Source organism: Rhincodon typus, chromosome 17 (genome assembly GCF_021869965.1).
Source record: "Rhincodon typus isolate 14 chromosome 17, sRhiTyp1.1, whole genome shotgun sequence".
NCBI classification, from domain to species: domain Eukaryota; kingdom Metazoa; phylum Chordata; class Chondrichthyes; order Orectolobiformes; family Rhincodontidae; genus Rhincodon; species Rhincodon typus.
Window position 1 is genome coordinate 43,486,835 of NC_063348.1, and position 25,373 is coordinate 43,512,207.

A 25,373-nucleotide genomic window follows, 5' to 3' on the forward strand; every position below is an offset into this window, starting at 1 on the left:
TCCAACACGGTGTAATAACTCATTCACCTACTTTATGTCACTTGTGTCAGTGATGTTGATGTTCTTGAACCTGTTGGTCCATGTGCTTATGCTTTTATATTTTCTGCCTGATGGAAGAAGTTGGAAGAGATTATAACCAGGGTCTTTGATGATGTTGGGTGCCTCTCCAAGGCAGCAAGAAGTGTAGATGGAATCAATGGATGGAAGGTTGGCTTGCATGACGCTCTGAGTTGTGTTCACATCTCTCTGTAGTTTCTTATGTTCCTGGGCAGAGCAGTTGCTATACCAAGCCACAATGCATCCAGACAGAATACTTCCTATGGTGCATCTGTAGAAGTTTGTAAGAGTTCTTATGGACATACTGGAGTTACTTTACTTATTTTTGTCTTAATTTATTGCTCACTGAAATAAAGTCTAAGTTGCTAAAAGAAAATAGCAACAAAGGACTTTCCCAAGGACACAGTTTAAGAATAAAAGGTCTGTCTTTGAAAATGGAGTTGAGGAAATTTGTTTCTCACAGGTCATTAATCTATGGTATTCTTTTCCCCAGCAAGTACCAGAAGCAGGGTCATTGAATTATTCAACGCTGAGTCAGATAGATTTTTGATAGACAAAAGGAGTCAAAGGTTATTAGAGGGTTGGCCTCAGACAGGAAATTGGAATTGAGACTAGTTCAGCCTCAATTTTATTGAATGGTAGAACAGATCTAAAGGGCTGAGTGGCCTACTCCTACTACTGAAGCCCCATGTTCCTATGTTGCTAGGTTATACAATTTAAAAATAGTTCCAGGAAAATATTTTGAAAACTGAAGTCTACGAAGTTCACTTTGGGTAATGACTTTACAAAAACATTTCCAGATGAGGGGGGTAAATCTTTGCAGGCGTACTGTAACTTTGTGCAGGTATGCTTTGAATCAAGATACTCAGGAGGTCTGAAAGCTCTATGAATTAGGTTGAAAACACACCAAGTGCAGTGTTGATCAGCGCACAGTTCATATTTATGGTATGTTAGCAAATCAGCACTTTCTGACTGGATAACAAAGATTTATATGGTGAAGATCAATTGCAGAACAACCTTCAGCCATCACCATAGCAACTGCAGTTACTCAACCAAACACGTCACAAATGATGCACACTTCAACAAATCTCCACAATCACCCTATATATCACTTGAGTTCATAATTAATAAAACTGTATAATCACCCAATGTATCATAAATGTCCATTAATAAATGTGTACAATTGCCTTATCTATCACGGCTGTACGCTGGGGTTATTGCAATATGTGAGCAATGCTACCTTTGTGATGTTTAGGTATGGATCCTAAGATTGTAAAATACAAAACTCACATGATGGAAGAGGAGTTTAATGTTCAGAAACTTTTACATAGTCACTTATTGAGGTTTAGTTTTAAATATTACAAAAAGAAAAGGAAGAACAACTTGCATTTATATATCACCTCATCAATGCCTCAAGTGACGTTAGTTGAAGCAGAAATGTTGGATAGGAAACTGAGATTATGTCTTGCTTTTATTTGAGAGGTGCTATGGTGTGTTTGGTAGTGATTTAAGCAAGCTGATACAGCTTTGCTTAGAATGTTTATTCTGGGAAAAAATGCACCACCAACAATGCAGCATTTCCTCAGCACTGTGTGGAACAGCTGGCTTACATGGGGGTTTTCTGATCTGTAGTGATACCCTAACACAGCAATCCCCACTCCCCCAGTAGTTTGGTCTGTTGTATTTATTGCAATTATTCAATTCCTATATCTTTTATTCCTTAAATAATTTCTTTCTTTCACAATTATTTTAACTTACCTTTGCCCAGTTCTCTTTATCTTTTCAATGGTTACAAGAATATTGATAGCATGCGAATAGGACCATCAGTTTGGTGCCTACTTTCTAGGACAGTGATGACAAATCACCAGAGAAACTGCACATTTAGATGAAACATTATCAAACCAAGACCTGCACTGGCCACTCATAGAAAAATAAACGATTCCATGGAGTCATATGAACGTGAGAAAAAAGTTCTCCCAATCTCTTGGCCTCAAGCAACAACACCATCAATAGATTAATCAGTCATTTATTCAGTAGCTGGATGCAGGTGTAACACACAATCTACTTCGAATTCAACTTTCCACAACATACGGAGCAAAGATCAGGAACGTGTGGGAGTTATGATGAGACATAAACTCTTGCCTACAACTGTATTGTGGAAAGCCATGATTTTAAATTCCAGCATTTCGGTCTAGTCTCTATCCAATTATATGTTTGTTCTATTCATTTGATGTAGACAGAGATACGTTCCCACAGACTAACACATGTTCCCAAATGTATTCTACAGATTACTGGCAAAATAAAGAACTTTCAACCACCAAACATTGTCCAGTTACTATGCCATTATGTGATTCACAAGACTCACTAAATTATTTTGAAAATGAAAATTTCAAATATAAATATCAATTATCCCTTATTAGTCTTCGCCTAATTATCTTCCCGACTACTTTCTTATGTTTATTTTTGGGTTTTTTCAGCAATTTAATGTCACATAATTGCATTACCCAGTGACTCACAAAAAAAAGTCAAGTAATGTCACAAAGAAATATTTCTTCAATGTTAGCCATATTCAATTTTACAGATGTCTCGTAGATTTTTTTAAAAATGACCCAGTAGAGGAACAAATTAACTGTTGTTAATTACCACTCAATTTCAAAAGTAATTCTTTTGAAGAGAAACTGTAGACTAATCTGTTATTGGCTTGATTTATCTCTGTGTTCAGTTTTTGCTTTTTTAAGATTGACAGAGAAAATAAGTGGTTTGTGGCGAGGTTTAAGAAGAGGGTGAGGTTATGTTTAGGTTTCAGCAATTTTCTTTAATGGTGGTTAATTGTTCAACTATTGGCTTTGGACTGTGAGAGGGTAGCCACATACTCCCTATTGAATATTACCACATGTTGGATAAAGACTCTATAATTCCTTACTGTGGATCTTTTCTAGTGCAACACATCTCATGTCTAGCATCAAAAAAAAAACACCACAAACCAGGAACAGGTTTAGGGATTTGCAGGTTGAAGAATTCAACAATATCACTACTCCTGATCAAATAACTAAAGCAAGGTTAGATGAGAAAAATTATCGTTAAACAAAGTGTATGCAGATCACGTTGGTAATGCGCACACTGGTTTGATGTTTCCCCATGTTCATTAGCAGATAAATATACTATCTTGTGCAGGAATTCACCATATAGAGCAACAAAGTTCCATATTTTGTTCACAATCTATATTGAATTGGTGATCTTAGCATTCGGGAGCCTATATAGTGCTACACTCCTGCTCTCTATTCATGGGCCTGTGCTAAAAAAATTATGTTGTGTGAATCTCAGGCAAAGATGGGATGCCCCTACAAATCAAACAGCCAAACAGCATTCCTTATTTAGGAATATGAGTAGTGATATCCTGAAGGAGATCAGAGACCCCTATATATGAACTATACCCTGATATGTTTCAGGACAAAAAAGGACAAAAAAGGACAAACAGTTTGCAGATGGAGAAGCAATAATTACAGAGACGGATTGTTTACAATGCTGAATTAACAGAATCATTATATCCAGAATGTTAAAATTAAGTGAAGTATAAAATATTGCAATGGAGGAGAAAAGTAAAAGATATTTTCATCACATGTCCTTGGCACAATTTGACTTGCTTCAAAATCTCATTTGAAACTTGGTACAAAACACAGGGAACACAATGGACCGTGTCTTTTACTGCTGTTTTCCATTCACAAAATAATCTGCTTGGCGTCAGCTAATGATATAATGGCAACTGAGTTATAGACATCACAAAATACTGACACACAAAAAAAACTTTGAAACCACAGAAAAAAATGTCACTACGGATGAGTTACAGGAATTTTTCCTATGTACTGTTCACAGTGTTCTACTTCTGGAAATGAGTTCTCTGAGCGAATCACGCACCAAGCCAGGGAAGTGATAAAGAATACATTGGTCTGGATCTTCCGGCCCAAAGACCAGATGTACCCTGGAAGATACATGGGATAATGCAGAAGTCTTGACACACACTGCCTATGTGATAATTGCCTGGGAAGTTAAACCTTTGGAGGGCTCTGACTTACTTACCTCATTGGTTAGCCAGGATAAAGTAAGAAGAACTAAAACTTGTCCTAACCCCTGGTTAACTATAAAAGTGGCCACCAAAAGCTTATACTTACCCCCCCAACCACTTACATATACACCCCTACAGACCAATGACTCTTCCCCCAAATCTGACATGATTCTCCCTACAAGAACTCCACAGAGGCCGATATACTGTCACCCTTTATTTACGCATAGAAAGTCCATGACTTTGGCACAATCTCGTCAGAGTCAGCACCCAGAACGTCAGAAGCTTTGACGCTCCTCTGTCAGCCAGGCTTCCCTAATTGGACCAGATTAACAGCCCCAATCAGGGAATTCATATTCCAAGAGATTCAGCTGGCTGACCATGCTACAATCATTACATCTCTCCACCTCGGAGTCAGAGGACATAGACTGCTCCTTTCTCTTGGATTTTAGCACTGGATGAGGTTCCTCTGACTCAGCTTCCCATATGGGCAGTGTGTAACACACAGGTGCTCACCTCTTGCGCCAGGAACACCTCAGTAGGAATTCACTCTCTTCTTCCACTGGCAAAGGCATCAACGTGGCCACATCCGTCATGTCTATCTCGGATTCCGAAGTCTCATCGACACTTGTCACAGAGCGAACTCACAGGTTCCGGCTGCCTTTCCAACTGTTACAAAGAGCAGGACACATCTTGCACCCACATCATTTGCAAGTTTGCGGTCTCCATATTGTCCATGTTCAGGACTGTCGCACTGATCCAAACTTTATACATCACTGGTCCTGACGTCATGCTGTCCAGGCCTCATATACTCAAGCAGGGCCATTTCTGTGGTTCGTACACCAAATTTTATCCCCTGTAGTAAACAGTCTCTCTCGTTTGGCAGAGTCTTGGGTCCAGCACTGGCATTGCTGACGCCTTTTCACTCCCCCCACCCCAGTCTGAGAAGATCAGATTTAACCTGGTGTGGAGTCTTCTCCCCCATTAGCGACTCTGCTGGAGGTATCCCTGTAGTTGTATGAGGAATGATCCTTTAATCAAATAGGAACTGGGACAGTTTGGTAGCTAGCGAGGCTGTAGGCTGTTTCTTTAAGCCTGCCCTTCAAAGTTTGAACCGCTCTTTCTGCCAGGCTGTTGGATGCTGAATGTTATGGTGCTGTCCTTGTGCTGAATCCTATTCGACTTTACGAAATACCCAAGTTGCCTGCTGGTATACGATGGCCCGGTTCCTGTGACCAAAACTTCCGGGAGTCTGTGTCTTGAAAAAAGATGCGTGCAGATTTTCTATCATTGACCCCGTGTTTTGACAAATGAACCCTATGCGCGTCCAACCACTTTCAGTGAGTGTCTACAACGACTAAAACATTAAGCCCGTGGAAGGACCTGCATAGCCAATGTGTGACTGAGTCTGAGTCCAAGTCCGATTCCAAGGTTTCTCCAGCCATTCCTATGAATGTGGGGGAGCTGCTGGCTGTAATTTTTGTCCTTGTTGGCACTCCGGGCACTGCACCACCAAGGCAGCTATGACTACATCCAGGCCTGGCCACCACACAACTTCTTGCCAGCATCTTCATTTTGGAGACCCCTAGATGACCATGGTCAAGGTCAGCTAGTACCTGGCGACAACCTTTGCTGTAAGCTATGGCTTGGCTAGGTGGCCATTTCCAAAGCTGACCCTTTTTTTTTTTAAAAGGACTTGATGCAAAGGTGTCAGAATGGAGGCTAGGTTACGTATGAACTGTCTGTAATAATTTACCAGCCCAAGAAACGATCCAAGCTCCTGGACAGATGTGGGAGCCGGGGCAACTTTAATCACCTTCACATTATCTCGAGGTGTAGCCCAGTCTTGTCCGCTCTGGAGGCCAATAGGTCACTTGGGAGGCCTGGAACACACATTTTTCCCTTCTAAGGTGTATGCCAGCCTCAGAAAAATGTCTAAGGAATATGTTCAAGATCTCCAAGTGCTCCTTATTGGTCTTTCCTGTTATTAGCACATCATCGAAATCAATGGCGACCTCGGGTAGGCCTCGCAAAATGTTCTCCATCGTCTATAAAAAATTGCACAGGCTAACGATATCCCAAATGGCAGTCTTGTATAGTGGCACAAACCCTTATGGATATTAATTGTAGCATACTTCTGGGAATCTCATCTAAATGCAATTGCAACTAGGCATGGCTCATGTCCAGCTTTGTAAAGGACAGTCCCCTGCCATCATTGCATACAAATCTTCTCGGCGTGGAATTAGGTACTTATCCAGCTATAAACAGTAATTTACCATTTGTTTAAAATCCCCAAAGGCAAACCAACCCATTACGTTTCAAAAATCAGTATCACCAGTGCTAGCCATTCTGCAAACTGGACTGGGGTTTGATGATTCCTTCACTTCCCAGCCTTCCAATTTCTGCCTCTACTTTTGCCCATCAGGCAAATGGCACTGGGTGGGGCTTGCAGAATCTTGAACTTGCTTCCTGGTCAACATGCAAGATGGCCTTGGCTCTTCTGACAGTCCCTGGACCTTCCTGGAAGACTTCCAGGCATTTCATTAGGACTTCACTCAGAAAGCCATTATCTAATTGCAAAACGTTAAGCCAATCCAGGTGAATCTCTCTCAACCAATTTCGACCCATCAAGATTGGGCCCGAGCTTTTTACTACATTAAGTGATAACTGAACCAGCTGCTTCTCACAAGAGACCCGAACTGAAGTTGTACCTTCAATCTGTAACGGTCCCCCAGTATAGGTTCTCAGCCTAGCTGAGGTCTTGCGCAAACTTAAGGGTTAGAGTCCAGAGCGGATTTTATTAAAGAGTGGTTGTGCAATCACTGAAATGGTTGCTCTGGTATCGACCTTTCCAGGGTGTGCACTCTCCTGGATACCAGCCTGAGTTCTCCTATGCAATTAAGGTCCAGTAGGACTCTCTTGTTTTGTCAAATCTGCATCCTAGTAGCGAGTATAATGGCTTGCCAGGCCGGATCTTGAGGAAAATTTTACCTGTTTGACTGAGGCTTGGCTTTGTTTTGGGATTTTGCCGTGGGCTGGCCTGAAGTCCCTCTCACCAGGATATGTCCTGAGTGAGGCTTTGCAATTTCCTGCACTCAAGTGGTGTTCCGCAAGATTGGTCAGACTGGTGAGAGGGTGTCCACTTCCACCAGAATACCCTGCAACTCATATGCTGCACTTGCCACATTTTCCAATGATAAAGCCAGTTGTAGTGCCTGTTTGAAGCCCAGTTGGCTACATCATTAATTCCACATACCAAATAGTCTCTAAGCAGCTCATTAAAGGATAAACCAAAGTCATGATTCTCTGCCAGTCGTCCTAGCCTAGTTAAAAATCCCAACATGATTCCCCTGGTTTTCGAACTGCCAAATTAAAAACGATTGCATCTCAGAATTAAGGGGGCATGGGGTCGTATTATTCCTTAACTAAATCTGTCAACTTATGAAAGGTTTTAGTATCTGGTGCCTCAGGGAAAGTTAGGCTTCTAATAACAGGAAACGCTGTCCACAGGCTGTCAAGAGAATTACTTGTTGCTTCTCATCTGCCCCAATGTCGTTTGCCCGGAAAGATAACACATTCTTTCCACAAACTGGGCCCCGTCCTCAACAGCAGGATCGAATGAGTCAAGCTTCCCAAATAATGGCATAATGTGAGAAATGCTTACCTCCAATTCAAAGAAGACTGTTGCGAGTGAGTTTCTTCAGGAATGTGCTTTATTCTCATTGCCACTGAATTAACTCCACGAAGGCCAGTATCCTGTCACCAAGTCAACCTTTATTTACACGTGGAAAGTCCTTGACTCTGGCACAGCCTCAGAGTCAACACCGAGAGTATCTGAATGTTTGACGCTGTCAGCCAGGGCTCCCTGGTTGGGGCTGTTAACCTGGTCCAATCAGGGAACTCATTCTATGAAGTCCTGCTGGCTGACTTCATTACAAACACTACACTCCCCATTGCGCATTCCATTCTGAACTAGTCTTGGACTCTCCCTCCACCCACTCTGAACCTGACTCCCTCCACACCTCCAAACTCCAAGACCACTATCACTACTCAGACCCACCGAGGCAGCCTCCAAATCCCCTCTCCAACCTTATACTCTCCCTCCTGACCTACACTAAGAATGCATTCATTTACTTGGCACCCCGCACAACACCTGGCACATGTACCCCCTTACACACCTTGCACAAAAGCCCTCCCCATCCTGCTTCCTCTGCCATACATTACACACTTAATTCTCAACATCCGTAAAAGCATCTTCAGGACATTTAATCCTGGAATGTGGCAGCTCGTGTTGAAAAAATAGGTGTGTTTTCAACACCAATCCGTTCTACTGCTGGTTGTATGGATTCCTGGCCCAGAAGCTCAAACAGAGAACTCTTCCCAAAGGAAAGTGTGTATTCACTGCCCAATCAGTGTCAGAAGTATGGAGATGAATTTTCCCCACCGCTGAAAGACATGGGCTGTGACAATTCAGTTGTGAAAACAGGGTGGGATTGGGCAAATGAGATTCTCGATGTTAAGCAAACAACATCATATTTGGCAACCAACATCTGAATGGCGAGATGAGAATCTCAGTATGAGTGGCAAAGGGCCTATTTGCATGCATTCATAAATTATTAATACCTAATCTCACACTATTGATATGCACTTTCCTATTCTCCCATGCACTGGAAACTAGATGGCAATAATTCCCAACATAACAGGGTATCTGGCAGCTCCTGGTTGCCACTTGTTGCTCTGGGTCTCCATCTTGAACAGTCCTCATCAGCTCAGGACAAGGGCTATGGGCAGCAACTGCCCGAATACATTATCCATGGACGTTGGCATGGGACACGCATCGACCTCCACCATATCATCATGGCACATCTCCAACTCACTTAGTTCACCACTTCAATGCTGCACTTTGGAGCCCACCAACACCTTTCATTGTGTAAAGTAGCCTGGCTGCAGGATTTCAAAGGGACAAGCATCCAGCTCATGGATTAAACCAGGCTGCATCAGAGGACTCCTCACCTGCTCTCTTGGCCCTCACTCATCACTCCATGCCTTCTTGCTCAGTCACAGCATCTCCGCTTTTACTTAGTCTTGCCTTGTCTTTTTGCACATTGTTGCATCTTCTGTCCTGCCTTACCTTTTAGCACAAACGCAAAGCCATGACATTTAGTGGTGATCAGATCGGCGGTGGGTGGGGGGGTGGGGGGTGGAGCGGTGCAGACTGTACGGCATCACAGTACAGCAATGTTACATGTGTCATATACAGCAAATGCAGCAGATGTGCTTCAGCCAAATGGTCGCACCTCAAAATCTAAAAGGAGAGTAGTCCTCAATCACATCAATGGAGACAATCTTCAGTCATGGTGTCTGGCCATATTCTGGCCAGGACATTGTCCAATTGAACACAATGGATCAGCTGCTTCGGGTTTTTAGGGTCACTGGATTCATATTACTAGTGATGCTATTCATGCTGTTGAAATTCAAGCCAACATGAATCAAAAGGAAAATTAAATGAATGGTTATCAAGATATTTTTGACCACTGGGGATTTTTGGAAAATCCAATGAATCAGAGACTTTGAGCAATATGGGATTTGGTAGAATTTGAAAGGAACTGCACTACAATTGCAGACATCATGATAGATACTGAAGATAAGATTAACTGCAAAATCAGAAATGCATACATGCCTGTAACAGTCCAGAGTTTGAAGCAGGAAGTAGTCGCCTGCAGCCTGTTATTTGTGTTGAATTGGATGCAGATTCACTTGGATTCCATCAATACAAGCAGACTGGAAATGAGATATGGCTTAGGAGATGCTTGCTTGTAATGTGTAACTCTAAGTAAATGTTTACTATAATGTGAAACCATAGCACACAGAACATTATAACTATTGGTATCAAACTTCTGCACATGGCTTGACTGATCTCAGCTCAAATGGTAGGAATAGGGATTATATAATGGGCTCAGAAGGCTTTTGGTACCTTTTGGAATTCTGCTACAGCAAATCTTGAGTCTTTCAAAAGATGAGAGTAAACGATAACATAAAAAGAATCATGGACTTCATTGAAATCATTAATATAGAGAAGCACACAAGCAGAGATTAAGCTGCCTGGTAAATTTACCTGGGTGTTTAATTCCTCCATGTGTTTAACACATGTTTACTGCATTCCTGTGAATGCTGTTTCTACGTAGAAAATGGACAAATAACCGAATTAGATAGAGCAGATTAAATTTGTGTGATTGACCTAACAAATGAAATAAAATCAGATACTAAGGTAAAATTTCCACTTGGGCATAGTTGGTAAATTTGCCATAAACCAATATAATTGGGCAGCAGTTTAAGTCATAATTGGTTTTGAATTCTTTTTCTGTGAAAAATATTCCTTGATGCATTTAAGAGTTGGAACTTGAAGTTTGATTAATGCAGCTGACAATGGATTTATCACAAATCAGAAGCAATTTAAATCAATGCCAATCCACCCCCTGTAAATAACCCTATTTTACATGACGAAAAATTGCTTTCAAAGATATATAAATATATTTTTGGTTAGATTGGAATACAGTAGTTTCTTAGTAATCTGTAGGGGAATAACATCTAATTCAAAGCGTATTTGTTAGTGTCCTCGAGTAGAATGTTCAATCTTATTTTTCTGAATCTCTTCAAAAGCAGTCAAATGAGTATGTTCAGGGAAGCTCCCAGTGGTGACTAATTTAATCATGGGGTGGATGGATGGTAAGGAGCACGTTAGTCTTATGGGTAGGGTATGTTCCTGTTGCAGTTCAGAACTTTTCATGCTAGCACAAGATGTTACAGAACTTGAGTTGTGCTGAATGCAAGTTGTCTTATCTTTTTGCAATTTTTGCACAAAACTGAAGAAGTGTATTGGGAAAAATGGTGCACTCAAGTGCAATTGCAGCCCATTAAGCCTACTATTGTTTACAACTGAAGAGTGATAACAGAACATGCTACAAACTACATAATTATTACAAAGAAAATTAGCTTGTCGTGTTCACTAGCACTTTAAAAGTTCTTTTCAACAATTGTTACAAACCTTCTAAAATTTGGGCATGACAGAGAAACATTATTCTCAAAGTATTCGAGTCTATTCTTGAAACGACCCTCTGGAAATGGCTTCTGATGCACCACCTATTTCTCGAATATTGAAAAACTGCATAAATATCGTCTTCAAAATAGTTACAAGACAATATTTTTAGTATTAAAAAGCAACTAATTAAATTGGAAATTTTCATACGAATAATATTCAAAATTCTAATAAAAACTGAGTGCTGCCTTCATCAATAACTGGTGTACACTGCACAACTGTAAGTATGTCATAAAATAATCAAGTAGGAAATAAAGATTAGTTCACAAATATTTCCACAGTCTTGGGAAACGTGTTAAATGTATGTAGGATTTCCTCATCATTGTAGGGAATGTGAAGCACTACATCAGAAGAAACCCAAAACTCCATTCTGATAAGATCATACATCAAACCCAGATGTTATCAGCCCAAATAACAGTGACACAACGCAGGGATCCACGCCAGCTCTCAGTATGCTGCTTCCCAACATCTGGAACATTTATCAAAAACATTTAACTCCATAAGAACTGCATCGAAACATTTTTGTTGCCTTAAACAGTTTACACTACTATCAAGAATATAGTAAAATACACCAAAGGGGCCCTACACTAAGATGTTCAGTATGGAGATGGATACTTCACCCAGGTTATAGTAATTTTCATAGATTTCTGTCCTCAATTAATTACAAAGATGTATGCAATCTTTACCTTTTAAAGTAGAATCTGGGAATAATCATATGTCAAAATCTTAATGTGTGTCAATCTTAAAACAATTAACATTTTATTTACCTGTGGGGCGGAGGGTAATGGAATGTCATTAAATTTGAGATAAATCCTATCCCCATAAATCTTTCCAGCAGCGACGATCAGATAGCAAATAGGAGCAAAATCTTCCCTAGGCTCATGGTGGCTAAGTACAATGGGCCAAACCTTCCTGCCTCCGGATCATCGGTGACCAGATAGACGACTGAAGATGCACTGCAGAAACCTATGGAAGTCCTGATGCACAGACCATTGTGGGAATTTCAACTTCTCCTGGGCCATTCCCCTGCTCCCCATGACTCTCCTCAAAAATCTGACCTAGAGATGAAGACTGCAGACAGTTCCATGTACATATCTGGACAGTTATCCAGGAGATGTCAGTCACTTTAAAACCTAATCCGGCATCTGAGTGCTACACAAATGAATCACTCCCACCGACCAACCCCTTCTCTGCCCTCCTGTCTTTCCTTGACCCCATGGTCACCAGTGTCTGTGAAAGTTGGGATTGGAAGATTCCAGAGGAAAATGTGCAGCAGTGTTGATTTGGGGGGAGTTTTCAAATGGGGTAGTAATTCGATCAATCAATCACTGCTGCTGTTCAGAAGATCAGGGGCCAACGTGTCAAACCCATCCATCAGATAAGCAGAAAATTCCTCCTGTTAATTATTAGAAAGACTGAAGACATTTTGTTTGGTTTGTACAAACTCTGCTCCCTCATCACTGATTCTATCCCTCTCCCTGGCAATTCTCTGAAGCTGAATAAAGCTGTTCAGAAGTTTGTTATATTTGAGCCCACGGGAAAGTCCTAACCATGTACCTGCACTGTTATGAAGACCACCTACTTCTATCTCTGTAACACTGTCCATCTCCCTGCCCCCTTCAGCTGTTCTTCTGCTGAGACGCTCATCTATGCCCTTGTTACCTTCAGATTTGATTAATCCAACTCATTCCTGGCTGGTATCCCACATTCTACCCTCCATACACTTAGGTCATCCAAAACTCTGTTGCCTGGTGTCCTAACTCAAACCAGATGTTGTACATCCATCAGCTTTGCAATCAGTGACTGAGCACCTACACCTGGTTAATAAATCTCAAATTTAAAACTCCTATCATTGCTGTCAAATCCCTCCAATGCCTTGCTCTTCCTTACATCCGTAACTTCCTCCAGAGCCACAAACATTCAGAATTTCTTTGCTCCTCTAATTCTGGTCTCTGAGCACCCCCAACTTTAATCATTCAACCATTGGCTAATTCTGGGATTCCCTCCCTACACCTACCTACCTTATTTTCTTAAGACACTGCTTCAAACTTACTTCTTTGACCAAATGTTTGTTCATCTAACCTAATATCTCCTTGGAGTCTTACTTTGCTTTATCATCTTCCTGTGAGGAACTGTGGGACATTTAATTAAGTGAAATACCTTTTATAAGCAAGCTGTTAGCATTAATGTAAACAATATTGAAATATCCTTTTGTCAAAGTTTTTCATCTTGCACTCATCAGGACATTTCATAAGACAGCTAATTCAAAGGGAAAACCAACATTTATATTGCATGTCAGGAGAGTGCTAATTGGTTGGTGCATCCACGAAAAATGCAGCAGTTAATGATGACTGACAGTTAACAGCCAGGCTTGGTTTAAATTTTAAACATAGCAGATTGACTCTGATTGCTCAGCACATTGACCTGAGCAATGAACAAGTAAATGGCTATAACAAAGACAGAAGTTGCTGGAAAAGCTCAGCAGGTCGGGCAGTGTCTGTGAAGAAAAAAATCAGAGTTAACGTTTCAGGTCCGGTGACCCTTCCTCAGAAGTGAATGCCTGTCATCTATTTTGTTGAGTTGAAACGGGAACAGTGCGTGTCTGTGTTCTATCTGCAAAGAACACAGTCTTGTTTGCAAAATGCACAATTGTGTCATACTGCAAACCTGACTGACAATTTTAAAGTTGTCATAAGTCTAAATTTTTTAGCACATTCAGGATTATCCATGGAATGTTATTTAATTGCAGGAGCATATGTAATGTTAGATGTTAGACATTGTGTTGAGAGTTATGCAACCACAGGACAGTTGGGTACAGTGAGAACCTTGCCTGTTGCAAACAGCTGAAGGGAAATCGGGTTTATTATGGTTTCAAGTCAATGGCTGAGCAAATAGCAATCATGATGGAAGAGTTGACCAAATGCTTGGGGAGAAAAGGTGGGTTTAATTACAGAGAGGAGAATGGAGAGATAAAATTGTTTAAGTGTAATGTTCTAACAAATTAGACTGAAACAACTGAAGGTTCTATCCACAAAGAAAGTGGTGATGCAAATCAAAACACAATGCACTTTGTAGCTCCTAGAATTCATAAAACTGATTAACCTTTACTTCATTATTTTAATTGTTTTTTACTTAAATTGAAAGTAACTATGGTTCTGCTAAGATTAAATACCAGGTATTGTACGAGGCAATGGTTCTGAAAGGATTCATATTACATCGGCTCCACCAGTGTTCCCTCTAGTTTCCTTTCTGACTGCAGTTCTCCAAGACTTCCAGAATTCCATGATTGCTGTGCCAGTGGAACCTTGGAGTGGCTGCACGCATGCACAGCCACCCAGCTTAGAGGGAATTTGGATTTGGATTTGGATTTGGATTTCAAAGTCAAGTTGGATGGCTGGGTGTTGGTTACTTCTGTGAAGGTATTTGTTTGGAAGGCTCAGAAAATCATCTGGAACAACGACCTAAACGTACCAGTTCCGAGAAGACACATGGCTGCAATCAAGGGCTTATTAGAACACCTGCACTGTGAATGAAACAAGACATTTATACTTTCAGATTTATTACAGGTAGATGCAAACACATTAAACTGAAGACAAAACTAATGACTTAAAAAAATGCAGAGTTTTAGCTGGGAAGAATCAAGGAGTTGAGTTCAGAAGCAAGCTTTTTTTCTTTCAGTTCAGGGAAGCCGGTCACCACAGAAGGTCTGGTTTATAAAGCTCCCAAGTCAGGACAGAGTGTGGATAGAAAACTGCAAGTTATTAGAAGCGAGAAAGTTCAGGCCCTTAGATTTGTGAAAAGTTTATGACTGTAGACTCAAAGGAATAACCAAATTGTCTTCACATTCCATGGAAAAGAACCTGAAAGGTGTCAGTTAGGCATAATTACAAAGAGTTGAGATAGGGGTACAATTTTTCTAGGTTGGGGTTTCTGTAATGGATGATGTTGGGAAACAAGTTGATTTTTTAAAACTTAAAGTTAAATCTTTCTAAACAATTCTTTATGTCTATATAGCTATGTTTGTTTCCTCTTGTATAAAAGAAATGTTTTGTTGTTAATGAACATCTTTATTCTTGTGTGGATATGTTACAGTGATGAACTACCACATTAACAAACAAAAAAATGAAATAAATGATCTATCAAGACAGGTTCAGTAGTAGCATAAGCTAGAATCAGAACAACACATCCCACATTGCCCAGCTGCCTGCCATGCCTTAATTGTAGTTTATAATAAACTGGAGACTGGAAAGTAGAACAGCAGGGGGGAAAAATGGCTTGCCATTCAAAGCTTTCCTTCAGATTTTTGTTTTAAATTGTCTCACTCTAACTATTCTTTTTGTCTCCTGTTCTAATATTTGCGTCCTTGGGTCAGCGTTAAGTTTTGACCAATTTTCTGGGAAGTACCTTCAGTCATTTTTCTCCATGAAATATTCCCAACAAATGTGGCAGCAGGAGGCTGCTGACAGAGACAGCTGGTACACAAGAACCAAGATAGCAATCTACAAGCTTGAAACAGATGCAAGGCTACCGAACGAAGGTGCAGACAATAGTATGCTTATGCTCAACTCCCTCCAAGCTAGGATTTCTCATACCTCAACTGCTCAAGAGTGTCCCGACCAGGAACTGGCAACAACTTACAATCATATAGCATATTTAACATAATGAAGCATTGCAAGGTGGATGACAGGGTAATTATAAAATGATGTAGAACAATGAGTCCAAAACGAATGAGCAGATCAGCTGACAAAGCTTAGTCAGAAAGACAGGTATTAAAGAATGTCTTAAAAGGATGTTACAATCCCTGTAGACAGCAATAACTGCTTACTTAAAAAAGGACAGCATAGTGGCTCAGTGGTTACCACTTCTGCCTCATAGCACCAGGGAACCTGCTTCAATTCCAGCCTTGGGTGAATGTCTGTGTACAGTTTGCACATTCTTTCCATATCTGTTTGGGTTTCCTCTGGGTGCTCCGGTTTCCTCCCAGAATCCAAAGATGTGCAGGTTAGGGTGGACTGGCCATGCTAAATTGCCCGTAGTGTCCAGAGATGTGCAGACTAGGTGGATTAGTCATGGAAGTGCAGGGTTACAGGGGTAGGGTGGGGGGTGTTGGTGTGTGGGGGTGGGATGCTCTTTGGGGGGTCAGTTTAGACTCCTTAGGCCAAATGGCCCGTTTCCATGCTGTAAGGATTCTAGAAATCAACAGAAATAACCAAAACGCAACAGTTCACCTTTGAAGACTTTTACTAAACAAATAAACTAAAATCAACAGACTGAAAACATTGACCAAACCTGACTTAACAAGCACTAAGACATCCAACTAAGGAAAAAAATACCTTTTCATTATTCAGTACTACAACCATACAGCCCTTCGGTCCAACTCACCCATGCCGTCCAGGTTTCCCAAACTAACTAGTCCCATTTACCTGAGATTGACCCATATCCCTCTGAAACGTTCCTATTCATGTACCTGTCCAAATGTCTCTTACATGTTTTAACTACACATGCATCTACCTCTCCTCTGGCAATTCATGCCACATATGAACCACCCCATGCATGAAAACATTCCCCTCAGGTCCCTTTTAAATCTTTTCCCTCTCACCTTAAAACTATCTAGTGCTCTCTAGTTTGTAATTCCTAATCAACATAACCAAAACATGGCTTAAAACATTTTTACTTTACACCATATTTTTAGCAGATATATAACTTTTAGTCTTTCTGGTTTTCCACAAGGTTCACTTCTCCCTGCCATACCAGGTCAAATCTCATGATATTGTTTGAAAATCACTGCACAGAACCTCAGTATTCCAGAACTGATTGTACCACTAAGGCCTACTTCAGCAAATACATGTTTCTTAAATCTCCAGAAGTCCTAACCACTTTACCCTCTTCTCATTGAACAGAGAACCAGCTTTCAGTGTCCTGGTTAGTTGCTAACAGAAATAAAAAAAAAGTCTTTCCTGCTCTTCACTGCAGTAGGTGTGTTCCTCCCTTTCTCGTCACGTCTCTGCATCCATCTCAAAAACGGTTGCATATTCTTCTGTCTCATCATGGTATACACTAGTGTCACTCACTTTCCAATATGTTTTGGCTAGGATTTCTTTCCCTATGGTAATTGATGAAACATAGCTGCTTAGTCTAAGCAGTCAATCGTTCAAATGGGAATGAGTAGCAGCTGGGTTTGTTCAAACTGATTTTCTGTTGCTTTTCATTAATATGTTTTCTGGAGTCATAATGCCTGGAAATCAGCCCCTGACGATAAAACTAAATTTGGTTTCTTTAGAGAAGCAGTAGATTGGAACATTCTGTCATTGGCTCAAGGTGCCAGGCTTATATAATTTTAATTGGCTGATCTTATGGGTCTTTAAAAGGTACTTTTTATTAGCCTGAGAGATCATATGCAATGTTTTAAATACAACTCTTCGTAAAAACATTGGACGTTAATGGCACATTTAAGCTAGCAGGTTGTGGAAGTCAATTTGTTAAAGGTAAATGGTTTTTGTGACTAAAGAGGAGAATTGAGGGCCTGGATCCAATCTGATGAGTTTTTCATAAAAGTTATTTAAAGCAGCTTTTTTCTAAATCTTCAACAGGTGTTATCTGTAGTGGATCAGCTTGATTAATTGTGAATAAAAAGATTTAAACTTCCCTCAGTTTGATTTCATTATATATTTCTATTTCTTTTGTTAATGTCCTTCAATATTCCATTTCATTGGACTGATAATATAGTTAGAGGATAGCAGAGCTGAGACTCATTTTTTGTGTAAAGTTCATTATTGCATAGAATGGTTTCTTTAAACTTTTGATACTTTGGAACAGATGCTATTACAAATGGTATTCTGGTTTACCTATTTATCTCGCGTGCTATTGAAGCTTCTGTATAACTTCAGTCATTATAATAAGCTTGATAAGTAGTTTTAGCCTGAATTATATGGCTTGACATCAGTGTTTTTGCCACTTTCGTATTTGCACTTTAGGGTAATGACAGTAAATTTGCAAATGGCTAGGTCCTACACACAGTAATGGGATAATACCCAGCTCATATGTTTTCTGAGTGATGCTTAGATATTTCCAGGATCCTGCAAAGAACTAGATTGCCCTTTTTTCAAATAGTACTGAGGCAGATGAACTTTCAGTTTAACATCTTATTAATAAAAAGGCACCTCTGTCAGCACCTCCTGGACAACTGACATTGTGGACGAGTGAGACAAAGCTGACATCATTAAATTAAAATACTAGTGACCTTGGCCCATGAGCAGTGTGTCAAATAGCAAGGTCAGTCACTGTATCTGATAGAGATTATGAATTGTCACAGTGAACAATGATAATAACTAAGAGAAGGGGACACTTGCAGTAAAGTTAACTCACTAACTCGCTGGTAAAAGCAAAATCATCCCACTAAATTACATATGGTAATACTGGTCTCAAGACCCAATTCGGAAAACTATGCAATTCCATCAGTTCTGAAGATTATTTTGAGACTAGAGGAAGAAATTTGGATTAAGGGTGTCATGTATGCCAAAGAGGTCAGCTCTAAGAAAAAAAAAGTTTCTCTGTGTAAAAGAATCAGATGTCCTGCTTTAACCCAACTGCACAGTCTAGCCGATCCCACTGCATCAATGCCAAATTTCCATTTCCCGCATGATATTCTTGATTCTAAAGCTAAATTATGGAAAATATTGACCAGCGTATTAGCATTCATGAAGCACTGGCTTGAAGGAAGCAGAAGGAATAGAAGAAAGGCATGCTTTTTAAATGGAGAGAGATTGCAAAAATCTGGGACACAAAATAATCTGGCGGTCCAGGTACATGGTTCACATTATGTTAGTTTGCAGGTGCAGCAAGTGATTATGAAAGCAAATTAAGTTTTATTATTTGTTACAGTTTTGGTTTCCTTCTTTAAGAAGGGATATAAAATATGTTGGAAATAACATAGAGTGAAGCTGGAGGAGCACAGCAGGCCAGGCAGCAAAGGAGCAGGAAAGTTGATGTTTCGGGTCGGGACCCTTCAGATTTCTGAAGAAGGGCCCCAATCCAAAATGTCAACTTTCCTGTTCCTCTGATGCTGCCTGGCCCTCTGTGCTCCTCCAGCTTCACACCTTGTTACCTCTGACTCCAGCATCGGCAGTTCTTACTATCTCTGAGTAAAATATGTTGGAAGTTGTTCAGCGAAGGTTCAAGCATCTGATTCCCAAGATGAAGGAGATTTTTACGAGGAAAGGTTTGACCAGTTGTGCCTGTATCTTTTGAAGATTATAAGCATTAGAGTTGATCTTATTGAGACATACAAGATCGTGAGAGGACTTGACAGGATGGAATCTCCAAGGGGGAGTGTTTCCCCATGGGTGAAATTAGAACAAGCGGATACAGTTTAAAAGTGTGGGTTTTCCATTTAAGGCACAGATGAGGAGAAACAGTTTTCTTTCAGAGGGTTGAGTTTTAACAGAGAGCAGTGGTGGCTAAGTCATTGAATTCTTTTAAGCTTAAAATGTGATAGATTCATGACGAACAAGGGAATTAAAGATTAATGGGGTAGATGGGAATGTGGATTTGAATCTTATCAAACTGTAGAGCAGTTGAGAAGTGGAATGGTCTACTCCGAATTCATGCATTCATATATTTGCAAGTTTATGTTTAGTCTGAGACAAAGACTCAGATAAGCCACCACCAATTGTACAACAACAGTTCTGTCCAGCTGTTAACTGGGATGAATTTACCCCTCCATCATTCCAAGCTGTTTCTTTACATTTTGTTTTATGTAATAACTTAACCTTATAACTTGTTTGACTTTTATTGCTGAACAATATCAAAATTGCTAATATATGTTCAATGATTATTGTAAATTAAAGGCAACTGGCATAAATAATAACAAAAACAGAAATTGCCAGAGAAACTGAGCAGTTCTGGCATCAGCTGTGGTGAGAATAAATGTTCCAAGTCCAGTGACCCTTCTTCAGACCCCAAGGATCACAGAACTCGAAACATTACCTCTGGTTTCTCTCTACAGCTATTGCCAGACCTGCTGAGTTTCTCCAGCAATTTGTTTTTGTTTCAGATTTTCAACATCTGAGGTTCTTTCTTTTTTTAATATACAGGCAAAAATCATAATTCACAACATATACAAGTCTTTCCGAAAACCTTCCTACAGCACTGCTTATTGCATTTGAACTGACATAAATTTACATTTTCTGGAAGAAATGGACAGCATGTCAGTAAGTCTATTTCTGCAAATCTCTGTTACAGATACTTGGAATAACATTTCCTTAATAGGAGATAATTTTTCAAAAACATCAAAATCGTCAGTACGTATAATTCTTTATAAATGCCAATACATTGCCCAGGACTTCTGAATGCCCAAAGCGAAGTCAAACAAAAGTGTAAGTGAAATAAAACCAAAGCTAAATACTCTTAGACAGCAATTTTGCAATGATTATTATAACATTCTTCTCCTGATCTAAACTGATACTATGAGCCAAGCAGTTTAAGTCACAACAAGATCAAACCCTGATAAGCAGAATCATTTTAACAAACCCACAGGAGATGAAATTTCCCTGCCTTTTCTCAGAGTAGAAATCAGAGAAAATTCCACTGTGTGTTAACCTCAGCAGTTGGAAACAGTCAAAGTTGAGCAGTGACTGCCATTTGAAAACGTTGGCGAAATTCTAAAGGGAAAAGAAAGGGTGAATTCTCTGAAATTATTTTATTCATCATTTTTCCTTTGGAAAGTTTGAATAACATTATTACAGTAATCCATGTGTTGTTGTTCACATTCCTAAATGAGTATTAACTCAAAAGTAAAATCACCGCCATGGTGACTTTGCATTTAAAAGACTACTGTATCGTAAATCATTGCACAAAGAACACCATGAGTTTAATCAGCTTCAGTTCCCCAAAGAAATAAAACTGACCCCACGAGAGTTGCAGTAGCATGTCAATCTTATAATAATATGCTTCCAATGCCTCAAAAAAAAGCCAATTTCTTTTACCTTTGCGTTATGGCTAGGATTTATATTAAACATGACAGTTTGAGAAATGGTCTTTTATATTTAGCGTATGAAATTGCAATCTTTTTAAAGGCCCTTTTATCGTGCTCTTCTCTCAATTGTAAATCTTAACTCTGGATTTCAGAAATAGTAGGAACTGCCGATGCTGGAGAATCTGAGATAACACGTTGTAGAGCTGGATGAACACAGCAGGCCAAGCAGCATCAGAGGAGCAGGAAAGCTGATGTTTCGGGTCGAGACCCTTCTTCAGAAGATTTCAGAATACAGGTTTGATAAATGTTTTGCTTTTAAATATTTCAGGCATTAAAAGCAACAGATGATGCAGAGGCCAAACAAATTAATCAAATGCTTACATCGCAATGCTTGCTATTATTATATCATGTTAGAAGTTGAAACTTATATGCAATTACTAAAAGTGCAATTCCCTTGCAGTTACACTAAATCTGGACTTCATACCTCCCAACAGAGAAAGATTGTAGTAACAGCTGATGCCATCCCTGGGTCTTGCAAGAGAGCATTATAATAACTGTGAACAATTTTGGAACGTCATTTTAGATACTTTGAATGGTTCAAAAATGTAATCTGTCCCCAGTGACACACAGAACTGAAAAGCATCTTTTTATCCTTGAGTGCATTCATAAGGCATTGCACTTCCAGCTCAATTCTTATCTTTTTCTTCAGTCTTACTCTACTACAGTATTCTGAAATTTAAAATACAGCGTGGCTTTCCACCTTTCCTAATCTATCCATTTTCCCTGGCTTGCATATTGGGCCACGGCTATTTGTCCAGATTTGAAATTAAATTATTGGTAGAAATGTCCCTTTTCGTTAGAGTATGAGTTTGCTACTGACTCTACTTTTCACATCCAAAATATTGCAACTAAATATACAGGTAGCTGTTCCAAAATTAAACTTCCTCTTTCCTGTGGAATAACATTCTCTAAGCTTTGAAAGCATTATAAACAAAAGATGTTCGCAATTTTCAAAATACATTTAGTAGAAGTTTTTGTCTTAACTGCTTAGTAATGAAAATGTTATGACAGGATTAAATTACCATAAAATGGGATTGAAAGTTTCAGAAAAGGGTTCTGTCAGCCAGTCTCTCCTTACCGTTTGCATTCTTGCCACAGATGAGATGTTCGTAAGGCTGCAGGACTCCCCAGAGTTCAGCATCATTGTTGATGCACAGCTCCAACATTTCCAGCGAAAGCTCTTGTCTGCCATCATGCATGGCTCCCCCTCCTCCTTCTGAACTATGTCCTGCTGCTACCCTGATCCCAATCTCCTCCAGCAGACTCTCCATGCAGGCAGCCAAAGAGATTGCGGCATATTCATGAATACGCACTGAAACCCTTGTGTCCACCATCCATCTAAAGAAACGCCCCACCGAGAAGGTAAGGCCACACCTATAAGTATTAAGAGCAGAGATACAAATAGACTTCACAAATCAAAGACGAGTCACTGCAAATCAAGCAGAATATTAAGATGGTATAACCACCTGTGAATGGCTTAAATTCTAGAAAACTTCCCTATTTATGTTTCCTTCAAATATACATCCGGGATTTTACTAGATTCTCCAGTTCATTCTGGAGTTGGAGCAGTTATAACAATAGCAAAGTTAAATATTTAAAGCTGGATGTCGATTGGCAAGTTAGGTTATAATGTCCTGCGATCAGTAGGAATTAAGTTTATACCTAGTCCACGCTAATCAAATTAGAGTTTCCATTCTCCGTGGCAGATCTACACAATCTAAATATCATCCTCACAGGGTGCAATTCAACAGCAAGCTACTGCTTATGATTCAGCGCTGAATTAGCACTCGCATTCAGGAAGCTCAACTAAAGTGACTGGGTTTAGAAAATTTCAAATCAGAGGCCAGGGTTAATGTCAGCTGTAAGGGGGATATCATCATGTTGCATTTGACGTATTCTATTCCTGACTTGGGAGCATAACATTTAATGCAAAATAAACTTGGAGAAATTCTTGCTTTCTCATTTTGATGAGCAGAAATAAATTAAGGTAAAACAAGCCTACTGGGGAATAAAATATCAGAAGTCAAAATGAGCTGGCCCAAACAAAACTGAATTGAAACTGCAACCTGAAGTTGCATACCCACTTTTGTCCCATATCCCTTAACATATTGGATAACAACATTCTACCAACCTCAGGTCTAAATTTGCAATGCTCTGGTATCAATCACCAATTGTGAAAGAATGTTCCAAACTCCTATCACCTTTTGTGCGGACGAAAAATTTCATAATATCATACTTAAAAGATCTGGCTCTCAGTTTTTGACTCCGACCCCTAGACCGAGACTTCTCAAACAGCAGAAGTAATTTCTTATTGCTATCTTGTCTGTTTCCTTATGATCTTGAAAGTTATTATCAAATGCAAGGTATGCAATATTGGTCAGGTAATCTTTTTGATTACATTCAATACCCATTCAAAGCATTTTAATTGATGCATATTCATGACCACCTCACCCACCAAGTTTCTTTGGACCTCCACGGTTTCTAGTTTTTTAATTATTACTTGTTTACGATGCAATTAGTTGATTTTTTAATTAAGATGACCGAGACAATGAGAGACTACAGAAAATTTGAGACTTGATTCCATCATACAATTTGCTACAATCCTATTTTAGAAAATGCAGTGCAACAATAATTGTGCCATAATATTTAAGCAAGCCAATTTTCCCTCTCCCACACAGTTTTGAATTTGATGCAGATGCTGACAGCTTCCTGGATTTTTATAGGGATAAGCTTATAGCAGTGGAGCACAAAAGCTAACAGAAGTCATTGGAAATATCATGAATTTCCAAAGTCACTACTTTGTGCAGAAGCTTACTGCAGCCTTGACATATATTAAATTTTCTGAACTCTGCTACACTGTTATGACACTAGAATATTTAAAATATGATCTATAAATGGAAATTTACCCAAAAACATCTTTAGCATAGGTAAGGGAGGATATTTCACTGATACAAGACCATTTATCAGTTTTGTTAATTGTCATCACCATAACTGACAGACATAATTATAGTAATTTTTCATTGAATCACAAATTGTGGCATTGTTTAACTGTTGAAATTATTGTTTATAGGAGTAGAAAACCGAAACGACAAAAAATATCACACGCAGGTGAACTTTATTTTTATTGTTTCCATTATGAATAGTAATAGTTTTGTACAGGTTTACAGGACATCCAAAATATCTGCAGATACTGGATTGATTTAATGCCTCTGTCAGTCTCTGTTAATTTCTAAGCTTCATAAAGAAAGGAATTGTTTAGTGTTGCCTCAGCACTTCACCATCTCAATCCTAATGACCAACTTTAATGTGAGTTTATTAAATAAAAAAATGTTCACATGGAGGAATTGAACAATTTTTATCTCAGACATTCAGTATCAGGTTCAAGTTGCCCCAAATCAGGAAAACGAGACAAAAATCGAAGTGTCACTCTACTCTCTTAAATAAATCAGGAAAACACCTCTTGTGCATTAGTGCAGATTGGTGGTGCAACTCTGACTGGAATGTATCTTTGCAAAGCAGATCTGGAGAGAAACACAGTAGTTTTAGTCAAGGTTCATCCCAAGCAGCTGCTGGTACAGGACTGTGCTGTTTAGGCATTCACCAAGCGAACGTTAACTGCGGCTGGAGGACCACCATCTCAGTGAATGACACTTTTTGGTCCACCCAAAGCTTGCTTGTCTTTGAGTACAAGTTCTCCTCAATCTACTGCTGCAACCAGGTACATTCCAAGGTCCACGACTGCATACTAAGGAACACACTAAAGCTTGGGCAAGTGCTGTAAAGTTGCAGTGAGGAAAGGCCACTGAAATATTTGTGTACCAAGGGGATGATAACTTATGGTAAGTCTTTTGGAGTTGTAGTTACTTTAATCAACCTGTTCAGAGACATTATGAGATAACAATGTGTAGAGCTGGATGAACACAGCAGGCCAAGCAGCAACAGAGGAGCAGGAAAGCTGACGTTTCGGGTCGAGACCCTTCTTCAGAAATGGGGGAGGGGATTCTGAAATAAATAGGGAGAGAGGGGGAGGCGGATAGAAGAGCTTTCCCCATTTCTGAAGGAGGGTCTCGACCCGAAACGTCAGCTTCCCTGCTCCTCTGATTCTGCTTGGCCTGCTGTGTTCATCC

General features: G+C 39.7%; 1 protein-coding gene across 1 annotated transcript in view; it reads right to left on the reverse strand.

Moving 5' to 3' along the window:
- abtb2b (ankyrin repeat and BTB (POZ) domain containing 2b) overlaps positions 1-24,229 on the reverse strand; it is a 193,470-nt gene extending 169,241 nt beyond the window's left edge. Inside the window, exons 1-2 of the mRNA XM_048607357.1 lie at positions 24,153-24,229; positions 22,325-22,620 (exon numbers count right to left, since the gene is read on the reverse strand). Coding sequence (XP_048463314.1) covers positions 22,325-22,620; positions 24,153-24,229 — 373 coding nt within the window. The remainder of the gene's footprint in view (positions 1-22,324; positions 22,621-24,152) is intronic.
- Positions 24,230-25,373: the final 1,144 nt, after the last annotated feature.